This window comes from Betta splendens, chromosome 11 (genome assembly GCF_900634795.4).
Source record: "Betta splendens chromosome 11, fBetSpl5.4, whole genome shotgun sequence".
NCBI lineage: Eukaryota > Metazoa > Chordata > Actinopteri > Anabantiformes > Osphronemidae > Betta > Betta splendens.
Window position 1 is genome coordinate 5,313,253 of NC_040891.2, and position 20,959 is coordinate 5,334,211.

General features: G+C 44.6%; 1 protein-coding gene across 1 annotated transcript; it reads left to right on the plus strand.

Moving 5' to 3' along the window:
* The first annotated feature begins 992 nt into the window (after positions 1–992).
* On the plus strand, positions 993–20,199 carry e2f3 (E2F transcription factor 3). Its single transcript, XM_055512808.1, has 8 exons — positions 993–1,153; positions 1,565–1,676; positions 1,928–2,165; positions 2,325–2,453; positions 2,696–2,810; positions 2,914–2,998; positions 12,945–12,986; positions 19,391–20,199. The coding sequence occupies exons 2-8, from the start codon at positions 1,646–1,648 to the stop codon at positions 19,411–19,413; spliced, it is 663 nt and encodes a 220-aa protein (XP_055368783.1). The 5' UTR covers positions 993–1,153; positions 1,565–1,645; the 3' UTR covers positions 19,414–20,199.
* Positions 20,200–20,959: the final 760 nt, after the last annotated feature.

Consider the following 20,959-nt stretch of genomic DNA (forward strand, 5'->3'; position numbering starts at 1 on the left):
AATGCAAAACAAAGTAATATTACTGACAAAAATAATCGACTCTTATTATTTTGCTCCACCGCCATTGGACAGCTGCGTCTGCGTCACATGGTGTGACGACCAATTGGAGTTTACATGCAAATGTTTTTTAGATCCCGGGAAGTCTTGAGTTTCGCTCGTGGACTGTTGTTTTTTCCGCGCGTCTCTCCTCACCATATCCGTGTCGACGTAAATGAGTGATCGTTTAAATCACATTGTGACTTTTAGATAGAGCTTTACGTCACACATGACAATAATGAGGTTCTGTCATATGTTGTTGATGACGCACACATTATGAATTGTAGCAACACACTCATGATGAAAAACGTGTTTTTTTAGTCCCAGTGGAGTCTTTATAAAACAACGCGCGACTCTCCATGAGTAACTCGAAAGGCAACTTTAATCAGATGCGTCAGGTACTTGATGTTTACGCATTCTCATAACGGAAGCGTTGCGTTTGTTTTCAAAATAAAGCTTTGGGATTTACTTTAAAAGACAAAGTTAAGGTGGATCACACATTGCTTCATCTTGTCACATTAAAAAAGGTGCACTATTTATGTGTAAAATCAATGTTTGATTCAGTCGTCATATTTGATTAAACGATTATAACATATCAAATAAAATAAAACACAAACACACTTCAATTTTATTTATATAGCGCCAAATCTTAAACTTAAAACTTAAAAACAATCTCTGATGGTGACCAATAAAACGACCAAAAAGACACACAAAACTCCCACAAAATTACATATACAATACAAGATCACAAAGAGGGAGAACCAAGATTACTTCAAATGACATGCTCATTTTATTGTGGATAGAGGACAATTATGTTTGGGCAAATTATTCCTTTATAAGGCCACACAATGCTGCTCGAATTGATGCTGTAGTAAACACGTTGACAGTCATCAATAAAAGAATACAGCGCTTATGTTTACATGTGGGAAGGGCATGCTTTTAACTTGAAGGCGGAGTTTTGAGGGTCTGCCCGCTATCTATTTCCGGTGACTTAGCGCGTGTTTTACCTTTTACTGAGGCATCACATCGCGGCTTATCTGTGCATAATTTCGCACATTTTGCTCAGCGAGTGCAAAACACACCAGGGCAGAAAAAAAGTTTCTGTGCGAATACACAAGTAAGTAGTGGACTGTACGTTCTTATTGTCTAAAACCAAATACTGTGAAGGCCCTGGGCGAGCATGGGAGGGGGATGGGAGATGTTGATCCAACTAGCTAAACACTGCTGAGGGAAGCTAGCCTGTTTCCCAATCAACAGGTAATGACAAACGCCAATTATTAGTATCGTTACGTAATGTTTCATATTAAAGACGTGAACGTTGTTTCTAGTCACACACACCTGAAGGCACAAGTTAATTGAATTAATTCACAAGTTTATGGTTTGTTACTGCTCAAAATGGCTGCCCTTGTGAGCTATTAGATTTATGAACATAATTAAACGCTCACACAAGTCTAAAATGCACAATATGACACCAGATGTTCTACTTGTGTGTGCTGATTGCTCACAAGGGTGAATTTCTGTTTGTCAGACAGGGAGAAGGCTGGAGCTGGAAGGCAGTGACGGCCAGGATCTTCAGGATGGTGGCAGGACCACCACAACCAAAACACCCATGGAGTCTATTACGCACTCAAGTGGAAAAAGTAAGACCTAGTATTGTAATAACCCCTCTTTAGAGTTTTCAGTACACATGCCTGTGTAAGGACCTACCAAAGATACACCTTGTCAATATTGTACCAATGATGGGTGATATATTTAGTTTGTGGAGTGCTTAATGAAAACTACAAAAGCTTGATCAATCAGTAAAAACCATATTGCAAGAATTGTTGGCTCACTTCAAAGTCAAAAGTGGTGTTAGCTGAGTTTAGTAGCCAGTATACACTTGTCTTCCCAGCTCCGGCTCATCTCACAGTGCGCGAATCCCTGTTTGAGAAGTCTCGTGCTGACACCTCGCTGACCCTGCTAACAAGAAAGTTTGCAGAACTCCTGCGGTGCTCTGGTGACGGGGTGTTGGATCTAAATATTGTTTCCCAGAAGCTCAATGCTCCAAAGAGGCGCGTCTACGATATCACCAATGTCCTGGAAGGCATCCAGCTCATCAAAAAGAAATCTAAGAACTGCATTGAATGGCTGTAAGTACAAGTAAATTTAGATGCATGTTTAAGCGGAGCACAGGTATTTAGTTATTTTACTGTTGTTGTGTGTTCAGATATCATAACGTTTAATTTTGAAATCCTTTCAATTTCTTTTTGGAGTGAATTCTGTGTATCTGCTCAAATGTGTGTTTAAAGGGGCAGCATAAAGTCTCAACTACATAAGGATCTGCATGATCTCACGGTGGAGGAGAAGAGGTTGGATGACCTGATCCTGAACTGTACGCAGCAGGCTCGCTTGATGTGTGAGGACAGTCGCTTTCAAAGATATCCTTTCTCTGGACAGTCAGCTTTATTATGCTCTGTGTCGTCTATTTCTTGCAAGGTTTGGTTGAATGATTTTGCTCAAAGCTTTTTTTAGGAAATCTACACACCATGTTGTACTTGACTTGTTCCTGGAACACTAGTAAGCGTTCATAATGAAAACGCAAACACGTTTTGTTTTTGGATGAGTTTATTAAATGTTTTACCATTCTACGTTGAGCAATTTCCTTGACTTGTTGGGTTACATTTGCATATTTGACATACGAAGATGTCCAAAGAATTCCCACTTTAAGGGACCAGACTGTGATTGTTATAAAAGCCCCTGCAGAGACAAAACTGGAAGTCCCACATCCAGAGGAGGTAAAGCAGAACTGTTTTGAAACTTCAGTCAAAGCTTGTGTTCAGAGTATTTAAAAATACATATAAATAAGCTAAACAAATGTTTTACCTTTCTCATTCCCAGAGCCTTCAAATCCACCTCCTCAGCACCCAGGGGCCCATTGAGGTGTACCTATGCTCTGATGAAAGCACCCCTATGGACACTACAGGTGATCCTGTGGCGGACAGTAGCTGCTTAAACTCATCCACCACTGGGTATCCCTCTTCTACTCTTTCTCATCCTTCCTACTTATCCTTCCTTCAGGCATCTTGCAAAGGTGAGCCTTGCATTTAAAAATGTAATAGTCCGTCTCAATACACATTGTTTTTGATTTATTAGTTAAAACAAAGGGGGAGGAAATACATCTGTGCTTTTCTCATAGTTTTATTTAGGTTTATCATCACTTCTTGCTTCAGTTTTGCTTTGGGTTTTAAAACCTTCATTGCTCATCCTTGTTCTTCATCCGTTTCACTTTACCCATACTCCCATCTTTTCAGATGATGCTAAACACACATCCGGAAACGGTACTAATCTCAATTCACTCTCTGAGCCAATACAACGTTCCTCAGCAGTTACTCTCACCCCAGTCACCCCCATGCCCACTTCTCCCACCTCCCGTCAACCCCCATCTGAAGACCAACAGAGCTTTGTCACCCTTACTCCATCTCTGGCCTTCTCTCTTAATGGGGAGGAGTATGTGCTGAACTTAGCTGAGGATGGAGGCATTACTGACCTCTTCAGCTCTGTTGAACTGGACCAATTGCCCCTGGATATGGCTATCCACTAAGAAGCTATTTTGCAAAATAAATCAGTTGGAGGCAGTGGATACCTTCAAATAGGCTACTAAGGGAATACAATAAAATACCAAAGAGCAGATTTGAATGTGAGTTTTTCTTTTATGTCTCTTGTGGACAATGTACTGAGATTCAATACGACTCTGCTATGTGAATAGAATCATAGTCGTTACATTTGATAGGGCTTGTAGAGACCATATGCTATTAACCGCTAAGTGAGATCTTCTGTGGCTTAATTATCTTAGTGTGCTGTCTCCACACAGACTTACTTTCATGGATAAATGTTTGTATAATTTCTCCCTCAAATGTCAACACTGAGACTGGTCTGCTTCTGACAGAACTTGCATCCTCTGTTCAGCTTCTGCACCTGTGATTCATTATTCTTTGGTTCTAAGGTCATGTTGGTTTTGTGTCCTAGTTTCCTAGCCATTCTAATGCAGACTCTGAGTCTGCGCTTCATATCAGAGGGCTGTTCTCTCGTCACCTTGCACTGATGAAGAGACAACAAGGTCAAGGTTATTGGCTGTCTCTGCCTCTGGCATAAACATATCTGTTCTGCTCTCATTATACCTCAGCTCAGACTATTGCCAATAGAGAGTTCTGATCTGACAGGGATATAGTAAGGGATGAATAATATGACTGCTGTTGGCTATACTGCTTTAAGACCAGTGAGTTGGTAAGTCATAGCGGAAAACTGAGTCATTAGAAATTAGCTGTTTTTTATTTGGTTGGTGAATCGCAGCAGAGCACAGCATCTGTCAGGTGATTATCCCTTACAGTTACCATGGCTTCAACCAGAGGTTCAAATTTATAAATAAAGGACACGTTGCCTCTAATGTTGTTTTTTTTTTCCTTCAGTTGATGGTGCTGACTTGTCCAAAACACACAGTGTTTAACTTTTATCACACAACCTACTAGAGCCACATGTTAAAAATCTTTTCTTATTTAGAAGACTTGAGGCAGAATTAGATAATTTCTTGTCACACAATTAAGTGAAATACTGATGTGAACTCTTTTTACTTCTGGAGTTGCCGTTCAAGATTGATCTATTTACCTTTTCCAATTATCTCCCTGTGCAGTAGACACTGGTAGACGTTATTTTAGCAGTCAAAGTTCAAATCTTTGTCTTTGAGACACACTCTTAGTACTCTAGGCTGTTTTATATTATCATTCATTGAAAGAAATGTAATAAAACCTATGTTGGGCAAAAAAAGCTGTCTTAGCATTGCTTTTATTAGCTTTAAATAGTACAAGCAGTGGGATAATGCTGTTTTAAATACTTCTATAATCTAATAATAAATTGTTCTTTTGGTTTTTTGGTGTGTTGTTTACATTAGTGGTATATACTCGCATCCATATAAACTTTATTTATAGAATCAGGTCCTGACATTGAGTGAGTGTACTTTCACACATGCAGCACTTAGGCTGACTTAGGTTTGGTAAAAGGTAGTAACTGCTTGGTGTGTGTTGAGTGCTGCTAAGGGTATGTTCTAATGGTACATGACATATTCATCTCTGGCCTGGTTTTCTGAGGCAGAGAGGTCTGGGACAATGGATGGATCAACTGAAAGGAAACACCCCCTTACTTGCTGTGAATTCCCCAGTCAGCTACTTGCTGCATTCACGCATGGGCTCAATCTGGAATTTCCTGGACTTTGTACTGGGGAGCCGGTAGGACAATGTCTTGACTTCATTTATATAACCTTCCGAATAAATTCATACACAGGACCTGTCATAAAAACACTTGTTTGAGCTGAAATTAAAGTCTGCTGTGCTGTTATAGTTCCTTAATGTGCCGTGTTCTCTTTGAATCTGTTTGAAATCACTCGTCCACTGAAATCCAGCTGGGCTCAGTACAAAATCTATACAGGCACTAGGAGGCAGTGTACTCACACGCAATCCTTGTTATTCAGTCAAGCGGTTGGGATGTTATGAAACGACAGGTTAGCCATCTTCATCTGGAGGTGGTTGTTGTGATCACGCTGGAGCCTCAGGTGAAAATGATTCCAATTCCTGTCCTAAAATTCTTTTACTGCTATCATTGACCTTAAAATCTTAATTTTGGAATCTATTGGCAGGGGAAACTCTGGCTTCTCCTCTCGGAAGCATTATTATTCTAGCAAAACAGACTCTTGCTTACAGTGTAGTGTGTAGTTAGAACTAAAGTAGACCTTACAGTTGAACTGTGCTTGTTTTCAGATGTGAATACTGGCAAATGTTACACCTTTTAAAAATGAGAAGGTGCCCTGCAATAGGCTGGCGACCTGATCAGGGTGTACCCTGCCTCCTGCCCTCAATCTGCTGGGACAGGTCCAGCCCCCCCGCGACCCCACATGGGATTCAGCGGTAGAAAATCGATGGATAATGAGAAGGTTGGTGCTCAAGGTCCCGAATGAGGAAATGTTTCTATAAACAAAAGAATCTGGATTCAAATCGGTTTTCAGTGTCCAGATACAGAAAGCAGGGGAACGAGCTCTGGTTTCAGCAAATCAGATGTCTAAGTTTTTAGCTTTGCTGTAAACTATGTCTTAGAAATTATGTGGAAAAGATTTGTTTGACTGCTACAATAGGAAGTAAGGAAATGAAACCCCCAAACCAAAATTCAGTTTGATCTCTTTCAGTTTAAAAGAAAGCTGTCATCAGCCCACATCAGTGTATTGTTTTGATTTATCATCCAAATGACATATTTACGATTCATGCTAATGTCTATTTTTTGGGGAGCACAATAATGTCACATTTGTTTACATATAGACCTTTGAAATTAAGCCCTGTCCTGTACTATTCTAGTATATACATTCTACTATCTCGCTCCCTGTTCCCTTTGTTTGAGTCTCAGCATCTTAGAAAAACACATCAGTGCCCTCAACATGATGATGTAATCTGTTGGGAGGCTGCAGTATCCAGACAGGTCCATAGATGGCAGTGTTGGACCTCAGAACCTCGAATGAACCCTGTCAACCCAGTTCCCCACAAACAGTGGCACACTTGCTTCGAGTTCATCGAGAGTCACTGGATCACTGCCGTTATTGATTCACGTGTGTTCCTGCGTCTCCGTGCCACAAAGTTTCAGCGCGTGAAGGAAAAAAACAAAGTGAATATTGAACTGGGTCATATTGAATTAGGCCTGACGTCAGCCCCCTTCTCTTCTCGAGGTGGGGGGGGGCTCACTTAAAGATCAGTCGATATAGCTGTCAATCAACTGATCAATCGCTCAATGAAGTTTCATTTTTAAAGTGCTTTTCCCTGTCGCCTACGAGTAAATAATGTACAGTGGGGGGTTTAAAGTGCATGAACAAAATGTTGAGATGGCTGTGCCTAAAGCATCAGTTAGGACGGAGTCCACACTTAAGTCTCTCGGGGGTTTCAGCAGTGACTCTGAACAAGTGTGAACCCTTCCTCACATGGGGGCTCATATTCTAGTCCCGCTGCCCCAAACCTCAAAATATGGCACTTGTTTGTACGCCACACACTCCTCAGCCGGGCTGTTGTTTTGACTGCTGCAATGCACTGAGGCAAGAAGAGAGCGAGGCAGAGAGAACAAAATCGAGCGAGGGTTAAAGAGGGAGCACGAAAACACCAGAGAGAGGGAGAGAATGTACTACTCATCCCTGATTGGCTGCCGAGCGCGCGCCGTCTTTTTGCGTCGCGCCCCGGCAGCCAATGGACGGCCGTTGTAATATTTTGGGTTTATGAATGAAATGAATAGTCAGCGAGCAGGCCAGGAGTGGTTTGATTCATCACCCGTAGCTCACGGTGCACAGTATAGTATAGGGAATGGAAAGGTGCGCTTGTTTACTGTGCAGACGGACTAACGGGGCCTCTGGATAAACCCTGGCAGCGTGTGATAATAAGATGAAACGTCTGTACCTGCCTCTATGATATAGAGCTGATGAGCTGCGATGCACAGTAGAGCTGCATTCACTTAGAGTATTATTTATTAATCCATTTTATGAAAAACTGTGCACCTTTGCCCTTTAGCTAACAATAAGCGAGGCCTTTGGGAAAGTTCTTGACAAGGAAAATCTCCACAGTGAAACTAAGTGAGAATCGAACTCCACTAGAAATCAAGGGTGTGGTCAGTGTGGAGCTCCAGCCCAGTTTTATGGCCGCGAGTGAGGTGCGCCGATCATAGCAGGTGTGCGACGATAAGGAAGCTGCGCTTTCTCTCCAGCCAGGTGCAAACCCCCGACGGACTCACCTAAACAGACACTTTTATAGATGACTGTGATTTGCCTTTTGCAAGGTGCCGATAACGGCCACCTGCAGGTCGCTGTAACCTTGTCTTTTGCACAGGGCCAGGCAGGTGTGTTGGATACGTGGAAATAGGGAAACGCCGACTGTGAGGTCACGGAGCGCGAGTCTGTTACTGTTACTGTTGTAGATGCTGATGGAGCACAGAGGAGGATCAGAAACCTGTTTGTGTCTACAGGAATCCTTCCCATCGCCGTGGACCTAACACTGGATAAAGCGATTTGCCTCGGCCACATGGTCCTTAGGGGCTTGTCTGTACAAAGGTTTGACCTCTTTACACCAGGCTTTACATTCAGACACACTCTGTCAAGTGTTAGCATGACTCCAGCCCTGTCAGGCAGGAAACGAGGAGTTAATTCACCAGGCACGGCCCCAGATGATGTAGGAGTTGCCTGGATCACACACAGCTGGGTTCTGGCTCTGGTAAATGTGGAGCGGTCGGAATGTAATGTCTGCTTCCCTCTTGTTCTCTGGTTTGAGGTTTGTATTTTTCCTGTCTCGCACCGGGCCATGTGGTGTGGGTGTATAATGCTTCAGCTGGTGTGATGACAGCCTCCTGACCTGTTATGAACCTCCTCCATCACTCCACCCCTCTCTCCAGTGGCTATTTGCTTTCTTTTATTTTCCACTTGGATACATCAAATATTTGCATAGACGCTACCTGATGTGAACCCAAAGCCTTTCGCCAACAGAGTTGAAGACCGTCCGTTGTCATTTGCATCGCATTTGCATGCGATCCTCCTGTGACTGTTTGCAAAGTCACAAGGCCAAATTAACCACTGTTTCGTTTTAACCACATTTGCATCCCATTTGCATCGGAGATGCTTAACGAGGGTTACTTAGCCGAGTGACCCTCGTGGAAACTCCTTACCTCGCGCTTCGAGGAGGCAGACAATGCGATCAGCTAATTTCATTAAGGGGAAACAGCCGTTTGACTGAGAGCGCGCCTTTGGATGTAATCATTAAAAGGGACGAGGGCTTGCAAGCTGTTTCTAATCAGGCTGTTTTCGCGTGCATATGGACATTGTGTCATATTTACTGTAAGGATGAAAGATTAGGCATGGAGGGGATAGCAGGCGGCATCAATCTCACTCAGCATCTTGGAGCAGGCGCATTAATCATCCCATCCACGATAAATCACCCTCATCAAACCCGGGGCCACGGCGCGCACGCGTGTGCCGATGATCACTGGATGCGGCGACGGGCAGAAGGAGAGTTAGTGGCTGACTGAGCAGACGCGCCGCAACCCATGCTTCTTCATTGATTCCGGGCACTTGGAGTGGATGTCTGAGGGCGTTTTGTCCTGCTAATGCGTTTGCACGGTGGCGTCTGGCAGAGTAAAAGCCCCAGCGCTGCAGAGTGGCTTCAAACGCCGGCCAACTGGTTCGGGTCGCCCTCGTCCTCTCCTCTCCTCTCGCTCCACCTCCCGCCTGTCAGTTATTTTCATTCAGGGGGGCCGGAAAACCCGATGGGCTGACGGATCCCTGCAGAAATTACGCGGTGGATTTTAATAAGCAGAATCAATTCCAGCTTTGTTTGTAGAATCAACCCACACCAAACAATAATACACAGATATCAACCTGGGCAATATATCATCGGCAGAAATCTCATCATGCTGTTTGTTTGCTTTTAAGAGTAGACCACAAGGAGTGGAATTCAAATATTAGGTGCATATTCCACGAGGAATTTCTTTCTAGCATGACCTCCAGCTATACTTTTTTCATGAAAAGTATGTTACATCTGCAAAAAAGTGATTAAATCTTTTTTTTTTCCCCTCTCCTTTGCTCAAGGATTTATCAAATGCTTTCATACATATTATATAATCTCTCGAGGCACGGCTCTAACAGCATTCTCTCCCCTGTTGAGTGGTTTTATTAGGAAAATGTGACTTCTGTTTTCTGTCTGTGCCCTAATCTCATCTATACAGGGGGAATGAAAATGCCCTTGTTGGCTAAATCTGCAATTATTCCCTCTGTAAGCGGACTAGCGAGCACTCACACTCTCATTACCCGTGTTTAAGTGTTTAGCGGTGTGCCGGGCGCTTAGCCGCCGCCGCCGCGTGCTCGCCCGCGCCCGCGCGCGCAGCGCCCGTGTGGTCGCAGTGCTAATGAGGCAGAAGGCCTTGAATGGTTTCTATGCCGTGGTGCATTAAAGCTTAATAACTCGTCCTTTCAGCCGGCTCTTAAGAACACGCTGCAGAGCTGATAATTGGAAAGATATTTTCCCCTTTCCTTTTGCTCTCTTCGGCTCTTCGTTGTCTCTTTTGTCTAACGACTACTCTCGGTTCAGGTAGGTCTGTCGTTTTCCCCTGAAAGATTACGCTCAAATTGTATTTTGGCTCTTTACCCAGGACTTAGTTCATGAATGAGGTGAAAGAGGCTTGTTTAGTTGTGTACAAGTTGCCACCTGAGACATCCTTCTTATTTAGCCCAATAATTGACAAATGAATGAATTCAGGCATAGTGAAAACACATTACTTCCTTATAAGGTAGTATTAAACAGCACCCTTAGCTTCTATTCCAGCACTTGTGTCTGTTTTCCCAGTTTTTTGTCTGATGGGTTTGACTGATTGATGGGTTGTACAGTATCTGGATTTCCTTCCCTGAAGCCTGAGCCTTGACAGTAATCTCCATCAATTTTGTTGTTGTCTTCATTTTGTTTGTGCGTCCAGTGTCTTGGATTCACGGTGGCTTCGCTTCCCTTCGACGGCTCCATTGCGATATAACCCCTCCAGCAAGCACAGCAAACCCTCGCCGTCAGAATCCAAGGGCGAAGCCGAGCTTCTCACACGGCCACCTGTAAAACCCACGGCTTTGTTGTGCGCCGAGCCGTTTGTGTTGTGTCATCCTCCCCTACGTGGTCTTTCGCTGAGCATCAGCGGGAGTCGGGCCGCATTTCACAGCCGGCTGCGTTTAAACCAGATCCCTGGCAGCCCAGCGACTTGCAGGCAGCGCTTTGGGTCCGTGCACGTTGGGCCCAGGAGTTTATGCCCTCAGTGCTGTTGCACGCTGCCGCTACCTATGAGAGTTCGGGTTAACGTTCCTGCCAGTCAGTGCCCACGCCCCGCTGCTGCCCGTCCGCTCTGCTCCGCGGCCGCTGCTCCCTGCGTCCTGACGGCGGATCAGAGTAAAGGGCGACTTGGTGTGTTGACGCCCTGAGCGCTGTCTGCAACGCTCGGCAGGAGCAGCGACAGCGCCGAGGACGACGGCTCGGTGCAGCTGCTCGTTTAATGCGCGCTGACCCAGAAACTCACAGTCTGACCTCTTTAGCTTCTGCTTATAGAAGTCGCCCCCCGCTCCTTCCCTTCCACACCTCTTCCTCTCTGTCCCGGCTGTGATGTGACGCTACACCCTCGTCCGTCTTCCTGCACAGTCTTCTGTGTTTCTTAACTTTACATTGAAAACATGCTGCCTTCCATCCAAAATCTGGGTTACTTCAGCCATTAGGCTGTTTTTTAGCTTGTGAAGCCTATTAAAAAAGAAGAAGGAGTTCTGCTTTTACTAGAGAGACTGGTTCAGCTTTGATTTATTGCTGGTTTTGGGCCTAAAAGCTAAATGTCCTTTGGTGCAATAATCTGAAAACCATTGTGAGAAACACCCAACCCCCCCCCCACTCCGAACGCACATTCGCACACCCACACCTCCCTCCCCCCTCTCTCCCCCCGTGTCTGTTATTGTGACTTATATAAGCTGTGTTACTGTTTCTGTTTGACCTCTCACTGTGGTGACAGTCGGTGCTGTGAGAACGCCGCCCAGTCCCGTTCAATCAGCCTCAGCGGGTCTGCGCCCGTGCGCGTCTGCGCGCGCTGGCGCACGGGCCTTCTGAAATATTCAGCTCGAGTTCAGCAGAGGCGCTGCTGGGAACTATATTCGGGGATGTAACATATGCAAAAACGCTTAAAGTGACGGCGCCAAGTTGTACGACTTAAATAGGAGAAACTTGGACCGTGGATGATTGTTGTGGGTGTTTACATATGTGTGAAAATATATGCTGTGAATGTATAGTTCTCGAGTAGGAAGTGACACAAGCCCACTCAGTACAAACTCTGCACTAAAGTGCAAGAATGAAGACAAGTGAGATTGATCTGCAGTAAAGTATATAAACAAAGAACGTCAGCAATATGTGTGTTAATAAATAGAGGTTGATTGGTTTAAGACATGTAAATATTTGCCTGTATTAGCGAAGGCATGTCAACATGCGTTCCTATCGGCTCCAGACCCCATGTCGAGGCCATCTTAAATGTCACCGACCCCCCCACCCCCCGTTATCACGTTGTGGGAGACGTTATGCAATGTTTTCCAATGACTTTCGCGGCGACAACAAAGCCTAGCGGCTGCGGATCTGTGCTCGACAGCCTGTTGTTTTTGTTATTTTCCTCTCTCCGTGTGATTAGCAAGTTAATTATGTGACCCGACATGTACCACTTAGTGAGAACAGCGTCGCGAACGCCGGGACTGGACGGCCGGAAAGCTCATCTTGTGCCCACTGAGATAAACAAGCCGAAAAGAGACAGGTTAAACGAGAGAAGTCTGTCTGTTTATGTGTGCATCTGGTGTGATGAGAACGTGTGTGTGTGCGTGTGTGTGTGTGTGTGATTTGTCCTCATTTTAGTTAAGCTCTCACATGTCCAAGTCGAGGCCCAGATCTTGTACTTCTGGCTCTGTGTGTGCAGCTATATAACCGGTGGCCTGGTTGTTGGGTTCTCGTGCACTGAGTTCACCTCTGCCACTCTCTCCCCCTTCGTTCTCTTCCCTCTCTCTCTTTCCCTCTTTCCTCCTCTCTCCCTCTCTCTTTCCCTGGATGAGTCATCACTGGATAATCAGGCCCAAAGCTTTACGAGGATAGCTGAGCCCGACAGCGCAGACGTGCTCAAACCGCCATCACCACCAAGAGATTGATGAAGAAACATGGAAGACACAGATGATTTTCTTCTGCCTGCATATACACAGCATTTTCTTTCCACTTGACTGATCGCGTGTGTGCATGCATGTTTTTGCATAAATAAGGCCGTGCATGGCTGTATTTGTTCATGTGTTGTGACGTGTGTTCCTCCTCTGCTGGTTTTGGTAGGTCATCGGGTGCAGTCAGCTGGCACATCAGGGTTTTCCCCAGGTTAGTGCCAAGGCCAGTGCCCAGGATAATTATGGTATTATTGCGTGTGTGTGTGTGTGTGTGTGTGTGTGTGTGTGTGTGTGTGTGTGTGTGTGTGTGTGTGTGTGTGTGTGTGTGTGTGTGTGTGTGTGTGTGTGTGTGTGTGTGTGTGTGTGTGTGTGTGTGTGTGTGTGTGTGTGTGTGTGTGTGTGTGTGTTTGTTTTACCAGAACATTCTCCACTTCCCCTCATTCCCTTTACATTCCCACCCTGTGCTGTGTCTGAAGCCAGTGGTGCCATCTGTCAACTGTGTGTGTGTGTGTGTGTGTGTGTGTGTGTGTGTGTGTGTGTGTGCGCGCCTGTACCCACTGTGAGCTTCAGAAGGACAGAGTATATTATGCAAATAAGGGAGAGAACAAGGAAGAAAAATCAGAGGGTGGCAGCGAGTGTAAGGGTGGAGAATGTGGAGAAGTGGAATGGAAATCATCGTGTGTGTTTGTGTGTGTTCAATGTCTAGTGTGTATCTGTGTTTGTACATTTGCCCTGGAGCTGCGAAGTCAGCCATTAATTTGACCCTTTCCTGGCAATACGAGTGTTGTGGTTTGACACACTGTTGGTGTGTGTGTGTGTGTGTGTGTGTGTGTGTGTGTGTGTGTGTGTGTGTGTGTGTGTGTGTGTGTGTGTGTGTGTGTGTGTGTGTGTGTGTGTGTGTGTGTGTGTGTGTGTGTGTGTGTGTGAGAACTGGAAAGGGCCTGGTAGCACCAGTTCCTTTACTGGAAGTGTGCTGTGAAGCTGGTCGTCCAAGTGTTAGGGGTGTTCAACATTCACCATCACACTCAACATGGAACATTAAAATATGGTTCAAAACTTCACAGAATATGAGGGACAAATCTTTATTTATGGCCGGTAAAAAAAAGGCAATACGGTACCCACAATGCAACGCGTGTGGAGGGCACACAAGTTTAATGAAAAGGTCCTCGCAACAAAAAGAATATTTAACCACTTTATTTGCTTTACTCAAGTTAAACATTGTTCTAGAATAAATACAATAAGAAATATGAATATCAAAAAGAATGTTTTAAACTGATGTAGTAGTTGATTAATGTACTTTTAACTTGTTAAGATGTAAATAATTGGTGTCACTTCTATGCAAGCTTTAATCCTTTAGTAAAAATATCATTCCAGAGAAAATTTATTCTGCAAAATTTGCACTTTGGTGTTGAGTTTAAGTAGTAGATCATTAACAAAGGCCACATACTGTAATGAACCAAATAAACAACCGGAGCTGGAATCGGCTCAACCCAACCAGTATGATTGCAACTGGCCAGTAAATGACAAACATGAGTCTACAAACAGTTAGAAATTCAGCAAAGAGGAATATTTCAGTCAAAACATGCCTGGAAGCAAAATTACAAACCTCCCAGCGGGGGGGAAGACAAAAAAAAGCGTTGGTTGCAGATGAGGAGAGTAATTGAAATTTATTACTTCCACCCTTGGGTTGGGCCTCATGCTCCATCATCACAGCACAAGTCCTGTTTGTTGCTCTCAGTGGCAAAGTGTGGTTTCAGGCAGCACATCTTACAGTAAGAACTACTCACCGTTAACCACATCCAGCCATGTTGTTGAGAACGAACCATTAGAAGTTTGTTGTTTCACATTCTGCTTTTAGACCAGAGGGCTAATTATGCACAAGTTGATGTCAAAGATGGTTTACTGAGCATATGGAGCAGCTGTAACTAAACATCCCAGAATGTCAAGCAGATCAACATTACACCCAACGCAGGCGAGACAGGTGGCAAATGAAAAGACGACCATGAATAATTGAATGGAGACAGTGAATGCACATTGTTCATTCTGAGGAATATGAAGACAATATGATGCAATCATTGGATCTAACACCTATGGGATATTGCTTTTGGAGGACGGCGTGTTTAGGGATCAGTTGGTTCGTAGGAGTATTAGAATCTCTGACAGACCACCTGCATAGAAACAGGCCTGATGATGTGAACATGAATAAAACCAGCAGCATCACCTGCAGCAGGTTTAGCCCGCGTGCTGTAGAGCACAGCCTCCACACTACGTCTGATACTTAATTCACCCAGTCTTCTCTCTCTTCTGAGTAAAGCAAAATGACGCGTCTCTCAGCCTAATTGAGCACAGACGTACCCCCTGCACATCACTTCCTTGTCCCATCCAACCACCACCATGTCGTCTCTTTGTGGCCTCTGCGTGTGTGTATCAACATCACACTCCTTAATCCTTTGGTCACAGCAGACAAGAGTCATAATTCATACGGATGCTCGAGGCTTAAGGTTTGTCACTTAAGCCTGAACACATGTTGTTTTGGGGCAGTTGCTGAAACAGCTGATGCTGTCATTTTTCTTGGGTGCACAGTCCGACTCATTCCTCTGCTGTAGAGGTATGTGTCATTAGTCAGGCTGCTCCAGTACTGTAGGTTGATGTGAAGCTGGGGAAACCTGACGCTCTCGATATGAATCTGGATTTAACAAGCTGCGCCTCCTAAAGCAAGACAAGCGCGTTAAGCTACAAAACAGCCAGAAGCCTATTTATATCCTGGAGACTTTGTGTTTCTATAGAGTCTGGAGTCCTACTTGCAACTGTGCCCACGGTGGAAAACGAGAAACAGTCATCACACGAAAATACACGTGTTTACAGAGCAGTAATGACGTGAAGCGTTCATTCTACCACAAAGTAGTAAAAGGAACTGGAGCATTGTAATGACAGTCAGGTCGGCTGCATGGATTTGAGCCTTCAGGGACGTTGTTAGATGAGATTAGTGGCAACGTTGAGGTTGGACGCTGTCATCCAGCCGACCTTTGACCTTTGCTGCGTCCCGTGTTGTGGCCCGTCGCGTGCAGACGCTTCTCGCTGTTTCAGTGCCAATAAAAATGCTGATCGAGTCAACCTACTGTTCATGTTGGTCACAGCAGCTAAATACAGAAGGGAGTGTGTGAACCTCAGTCGTACCTTGTTTTAAAGAAAGGACAAAGTGGCTTTTTTGGCTTCCTGCAACACACAGACACAGATTAGCATCACTTTAAGCACTGAGACACGTGTGTGTGCGTGCGTGCATGCGTGTGTGTGTGTGTGTGTGCCCATAGCTCTGCAGGAGGTGAACCAGTGAACAGGATAAACATGGAAATGCTGTCTTCGCACCAGGACTGTTCCACCTGCTTAATGGACAACTTTTGTCATCAGCGCCGCCCGCTCCCATTTGTATCATTTCGTGTGTGATCTTTCAGCACATTCATCACCCCAGGGTGCCAGATGGCAAAGTCATCCCCAGCCCAAAAGCTGATAAACAGGATATTATTATTTTTTCCAACATTCACCCTTTTATATATATATATATCATAATAAAATGTGTGTGTGTAGTTTGTGCTTCGTTTCAAAAGTTACACACAAACTATGACTGAGTTCCCAATAAGACTGTTTCCTAATGTCAACACCTGACACTGAGTTGAAGTTATAACTGCAGACTCACTGGAACATCATTTCCATCAGCAGCCCCGGCCTCTTTTTGTTGCCTTTGAGCAATTAAAAGCGTCGTAGCCGCGCGCCGTCGGCCCAGACAAAGGCGGCGGCGGCAAAGTGACAGAGCGCACTGGAAGTTTAGCAGCGAAAGCGCGATGACACACTCCTCACGGTATCTGATGCAGACGGAGTCGCTCTCGGCGGCTGCGAGTGCACGTCGGGCCCTGCTAATAACTGATTCTGATCACCGCCCCGGCTTTGTCTTTGAGTTGCCTCTTGAGAAATAAAGCGGGAAAGATAAAAAATGATGGCAGAGAGAGGAATCCTAATTAATTGTGATGAATATGCAGATTGGGTTGAATCCTCTGGATAGCCGTCTCTTTTCACCGCGATCTGCTGCAATATTTAGACAGAGCTTAGGGACAAAGACAAGTCTACGCCGAGAATACAATCAGCTTCAATTGAACTTGTCTGTGTGTGAGTGCCTTCCTCACGTCTGTCGGCTCTGATGCCTCATCTGCTGTAAAACCTGTATTTTATAAAATCACTTTTCAGTGATTATTGAGATTTTTGACCGTTTTTGACAGGGAACAATATTTGCTGGATTTACTTTTGTCTCAGTTTGAGATTTATTACAATTTATTGAAAACACAGTTCCCAGTATTGAGGTAGTGTCATCAAGAGGGCGTCCCTTCTGTGCAGGATTGTTGGCTTTGCTGTGTTGTGTGTTCATTTCATACAAACTGGCCAATCGAAAGACGAAACAACAGCAACGCGGAAAATCTCATCTAAATTCCCTTCACAATTCACAGCAAACAGCAAAACTAAGGCCTCAGCTGTTGCAGGTCCGGTTTACCAGTAAGTGCTCTATGTTTTTGGCATATTCATCAGCCTGCTGCACCTGGTGGACAAAACCATTAAGTGTGGGGATCTAGACTGTTACCAGCGTCTCAGAATGTAACATGGTGACAAAATGAGCAGGGACTCCATCAGTATAGATGAGAAACTTAATTTAAAGATTTGGTCAGACTGATAATCAGACCAGCTGGTGAGACTTTTTATATCTTCCCATAAGCCCCTAAAATTAATCAATTGACATAGCATTAAATCCATAGCCCACTAATACTGTATCTCAGTGCTCTGTAGGCTTTACAGTATCTTCTTGGGATCAGGAGCGTCAATAGAATGATGCTTTCCTTCTGGTGTCTGGCCCACACTGACTGGATAAAATCATTTAGTACCGTAGTGGAACTAGATAATTGACGTTTGTCTGGATGTCAAGGACGCGCTATAATAGAACCGCTCAGTGAGATCATCATTTTGATGGAGTCGTTCCCGTTCATTTAATATTTTCCTGCAGATTTGCAGCGGCACAAAGGCATAAAACCGTACCACAGGTTTGTTGAACTTCAGAGGTTTGATTAATTGTTTTCAGCCTGCGTGTGCGCGCACACATGCACAGATATGGTGTAAAACTATACGTGCGATGCAAAGATGCATGACAGCGCTAGCCTCTTAGCATTCTGAGAGCGTTTCCTGCCGGCGTTTCATTTCGATTTTGTGTTTGTGGACTGAGATGAGACACGCATCTGGTTCCTGCTGAAGTTTCAGGTTCACTGCATGTACACTTTTGCGCTTTCTTTTTTTGCCAAAGGAAATCTTTGAAGCGATACATCACGTTCACTTTGATTACATCCGTGAATACCCAACAGGCAGCCTAAACGTGGCTGTGCTCCATAAAAGGAAATGGAAATTAAAGCTGCATTTCATAAAAAAATACTGTTTAAGTGCTTTTATTTTATGAGAATTGGTTCCTGTATTTACTCAGCACTTGTCTTTTATGAAAAACAACAGATGAGGTCGTGAATAGACTTTGATGAACCCAGAGCAATATTTGAAAGTCATCTTAAAGCATGCCAGAAATGAACCAAATTCTTCTGTCATGCAGTCATTCACCGCCAACTATTAGAGAGAACTGTAAAGTTCAGAGAAACGAATGAGGTAAGAAAGCGTCCTTTGAGGTCAGTGCAGGACCTGGACTCAACTTTAACTTCCCTCATCATCTTCGCTCTGTATTTCATTTCCTCCCGTTTTTTCGCTCCGCATTTCGACGATGACTTCATCCGCACAAGCGGAATGAGACGAATGCCGCTCGTCGCTTGTGTGGATGGAGGCAACAAGGAGATGCTGGCACACACACACACACACACACACACACACACACACACACACACACACACACACACACACACACACACGTGACTGCAGCTAAGAGTGAGTCACGTTAATGTCTGGAAGCTGTGTTGTGATCTCTGAACCACAGGCTGGCCGACAAGAGGCAGCCAAACAGTTGGTCATCTGGTGTAGGCTGCGATATCACAGTCTGGGTGTAAAACTGTGTGTGTGTGTGTGTGTGTGTGTGTGTGTGTGTGTGTGTGTGTGTGTGTGTGTGTGTGTGAGAGACATGCAGAGATGCAAGCGAGACTGCTTGAACCAGCCACCTGGGCACAGAAGGACCTGGGAATTATGGATGTTCCTACTGTAAGATGTTAAGAAGAAGAATTCTATATATATAGTAATAAAATCACAGCGCGGGTTTGTGAAAGATGGTTAAAGGTAGTTTTTTTTTTAAAAGTGGCTGTTGCACAAACAAAGTAAGTCCTTTATGCACCTACTCCTTGTATGTGAAAATGTACTTGTGAGTTATTGTAGCTGATGTGTTGGAAGCAGAATAAATGGACTGCTCATTTGTGCCAAGGGAGAGGCTGTGATGCCTGAAGTGTAATGTCTGCAAACTACTACTATAACAAGTCACCATACATTCAATTTGAGTCTTTGAGTTTTATTAGCAGAAGCAGCAATAATTAAAACTAAATGTGCATCACAAAAGGGCAACTGTGTAGAAAACCCCCCTTTTCTCTTCTGTAACAGTGGACAGCCATAACTCCCTCTGACGGAGGAGACCTCCAACAGAACCGGGCCTGGAAGGGCGGCAGTGAGGGGACAGAGGAGCGAGAGCCATCATCGGGCCATGACGCACCAGCAGGCAGGTTGGTTGGGTCCGAGTCCAGCGGTACCTGTAGAAAACCTGTACAGACCCACAGACTGAACCCGGACGTGTGCTGCTAATACCGGACGATTATTCTCCTAATATGTGAACTCGTGCGAACAAGAACATTTGACTGGAATGCGTCAGTCGTTTACAGCAGGACACTCACCACGTTCTAGCCTGTTTTACCTGAATCAGTTGTAGGTCCCTCCTCAGAATAAAGCCCTGAGCAGAATTTGGGCCCAACTGACTTGGAGTCAGGTTTTAGTTCTTTGGGAAGTGGAGGAGCAGACTTCTAACCTTAATGGGAAAACGGTGAAGGGCATCAAATTAAATGAATAAGGCAACATTATGGATTTAAATATCGGCACAGTATTTCATTGGCACGGCCCGACGTCTCCTGCGAAGGTGTCCAGAACGACGGCAAAACGCTCATCTGCTGAATAAAGAATCCGCTGGCGAGGGTTCATATCAAATATGCAGCTTTAAAGGGTGGCAAAACAAACACAGCAGGACGGAACACTTCGCTCGTCCGTTGCGCTCGCGTGCGGCACTGTTTCGGAGCCCTTTGATGTAATTATGTCTGTTCCCTTATGCCTCGCGATCTGCTTTTCATCATCATTATGCTTTTCAGTAATGAGCACTCACTTTCTGTTGAATAAAGAAAAACATACATTTCCACACAATGGAATATTTAGTAGTGTTATGTGTCCTTGGATGGGTTTGCGCTCTTTTACTGGAGAGAGGGTGTGTGTGTGTGTGTGTGTGTGTGTGTGTGTGTGTGTGTGTGTGTGTGTGTGTGTGTGTGTGTGTGTGTGATGAGGCACAGCAGGGAGGTTAAGCCCTGAGATGGGGTGAGTCTTGTTGTCCTTCCTGAATTATTTAGCACATGAGGGAGTGTGTGAGTGAACGCTAACCCCAGCTATCACGCAGGGCAGAGATGCATTTTTTTATTATTATTTTCTATTTATTTATTTTTTTCAAGACCGCGTGTCGTCCTGTGTTTTCGTACGGTGCAGAAGCGCCTCGACGTTGTCTGCGTGAGTCACAGTTTACGCTGATCATCAAAAGGCCTCGGCCCGAGCGAGAACGACCCAAAAGCTCATTTGGCTCCTCTTCAGACTCTTTAATCCTGTTGTCAGTTTCTTGGAATTTGACGGAAAGAACAAACAAGCATATAGGAGGAAAAAAAAGGAGTGGGGGCCAGTGGAGGACATGAAAGTGGGATCTTTTCTGCTAAAGCCTCTTACAGCGCGGTGGGTTTACACTCCTGTTGACTGATTTTGGGTTTTTGTGCGCTTTTTGTTTTTGCGTTTTTGCTGTCTCTGAAGCGTCTGAAAAGTGAAGAGACGGAGACAGGCCTTTAAAGTGGGGAATTTTATTGTGCAATTGTTTATTTTAAGGTTATTTTTAATTATTATTACTCAGGGTTAGAAGATGGGGAAGGTAGG

Coding starts and splice junctions, on each gene's coding strand:
- e2f3 (XM_055512808.1), top strand. CDS start 1,646: ATGGAGTCTATTACGCACTCAAGTGGAAAAA. Junction 2,454..2,695: donor GAGGACAGTCGCTTTCAAAG/ATATCCTTTCTC, acceptor TTGTTGGGTTAC/ATTTGCATATTTGACATACG. Junction 2,811..2,913: donor AAGTCCCACATCCAGAGGAG/GTAAAGCAGAAC, acceptor TCTCATTCCCAG/AGCCTTCAAATCCACCTCCT.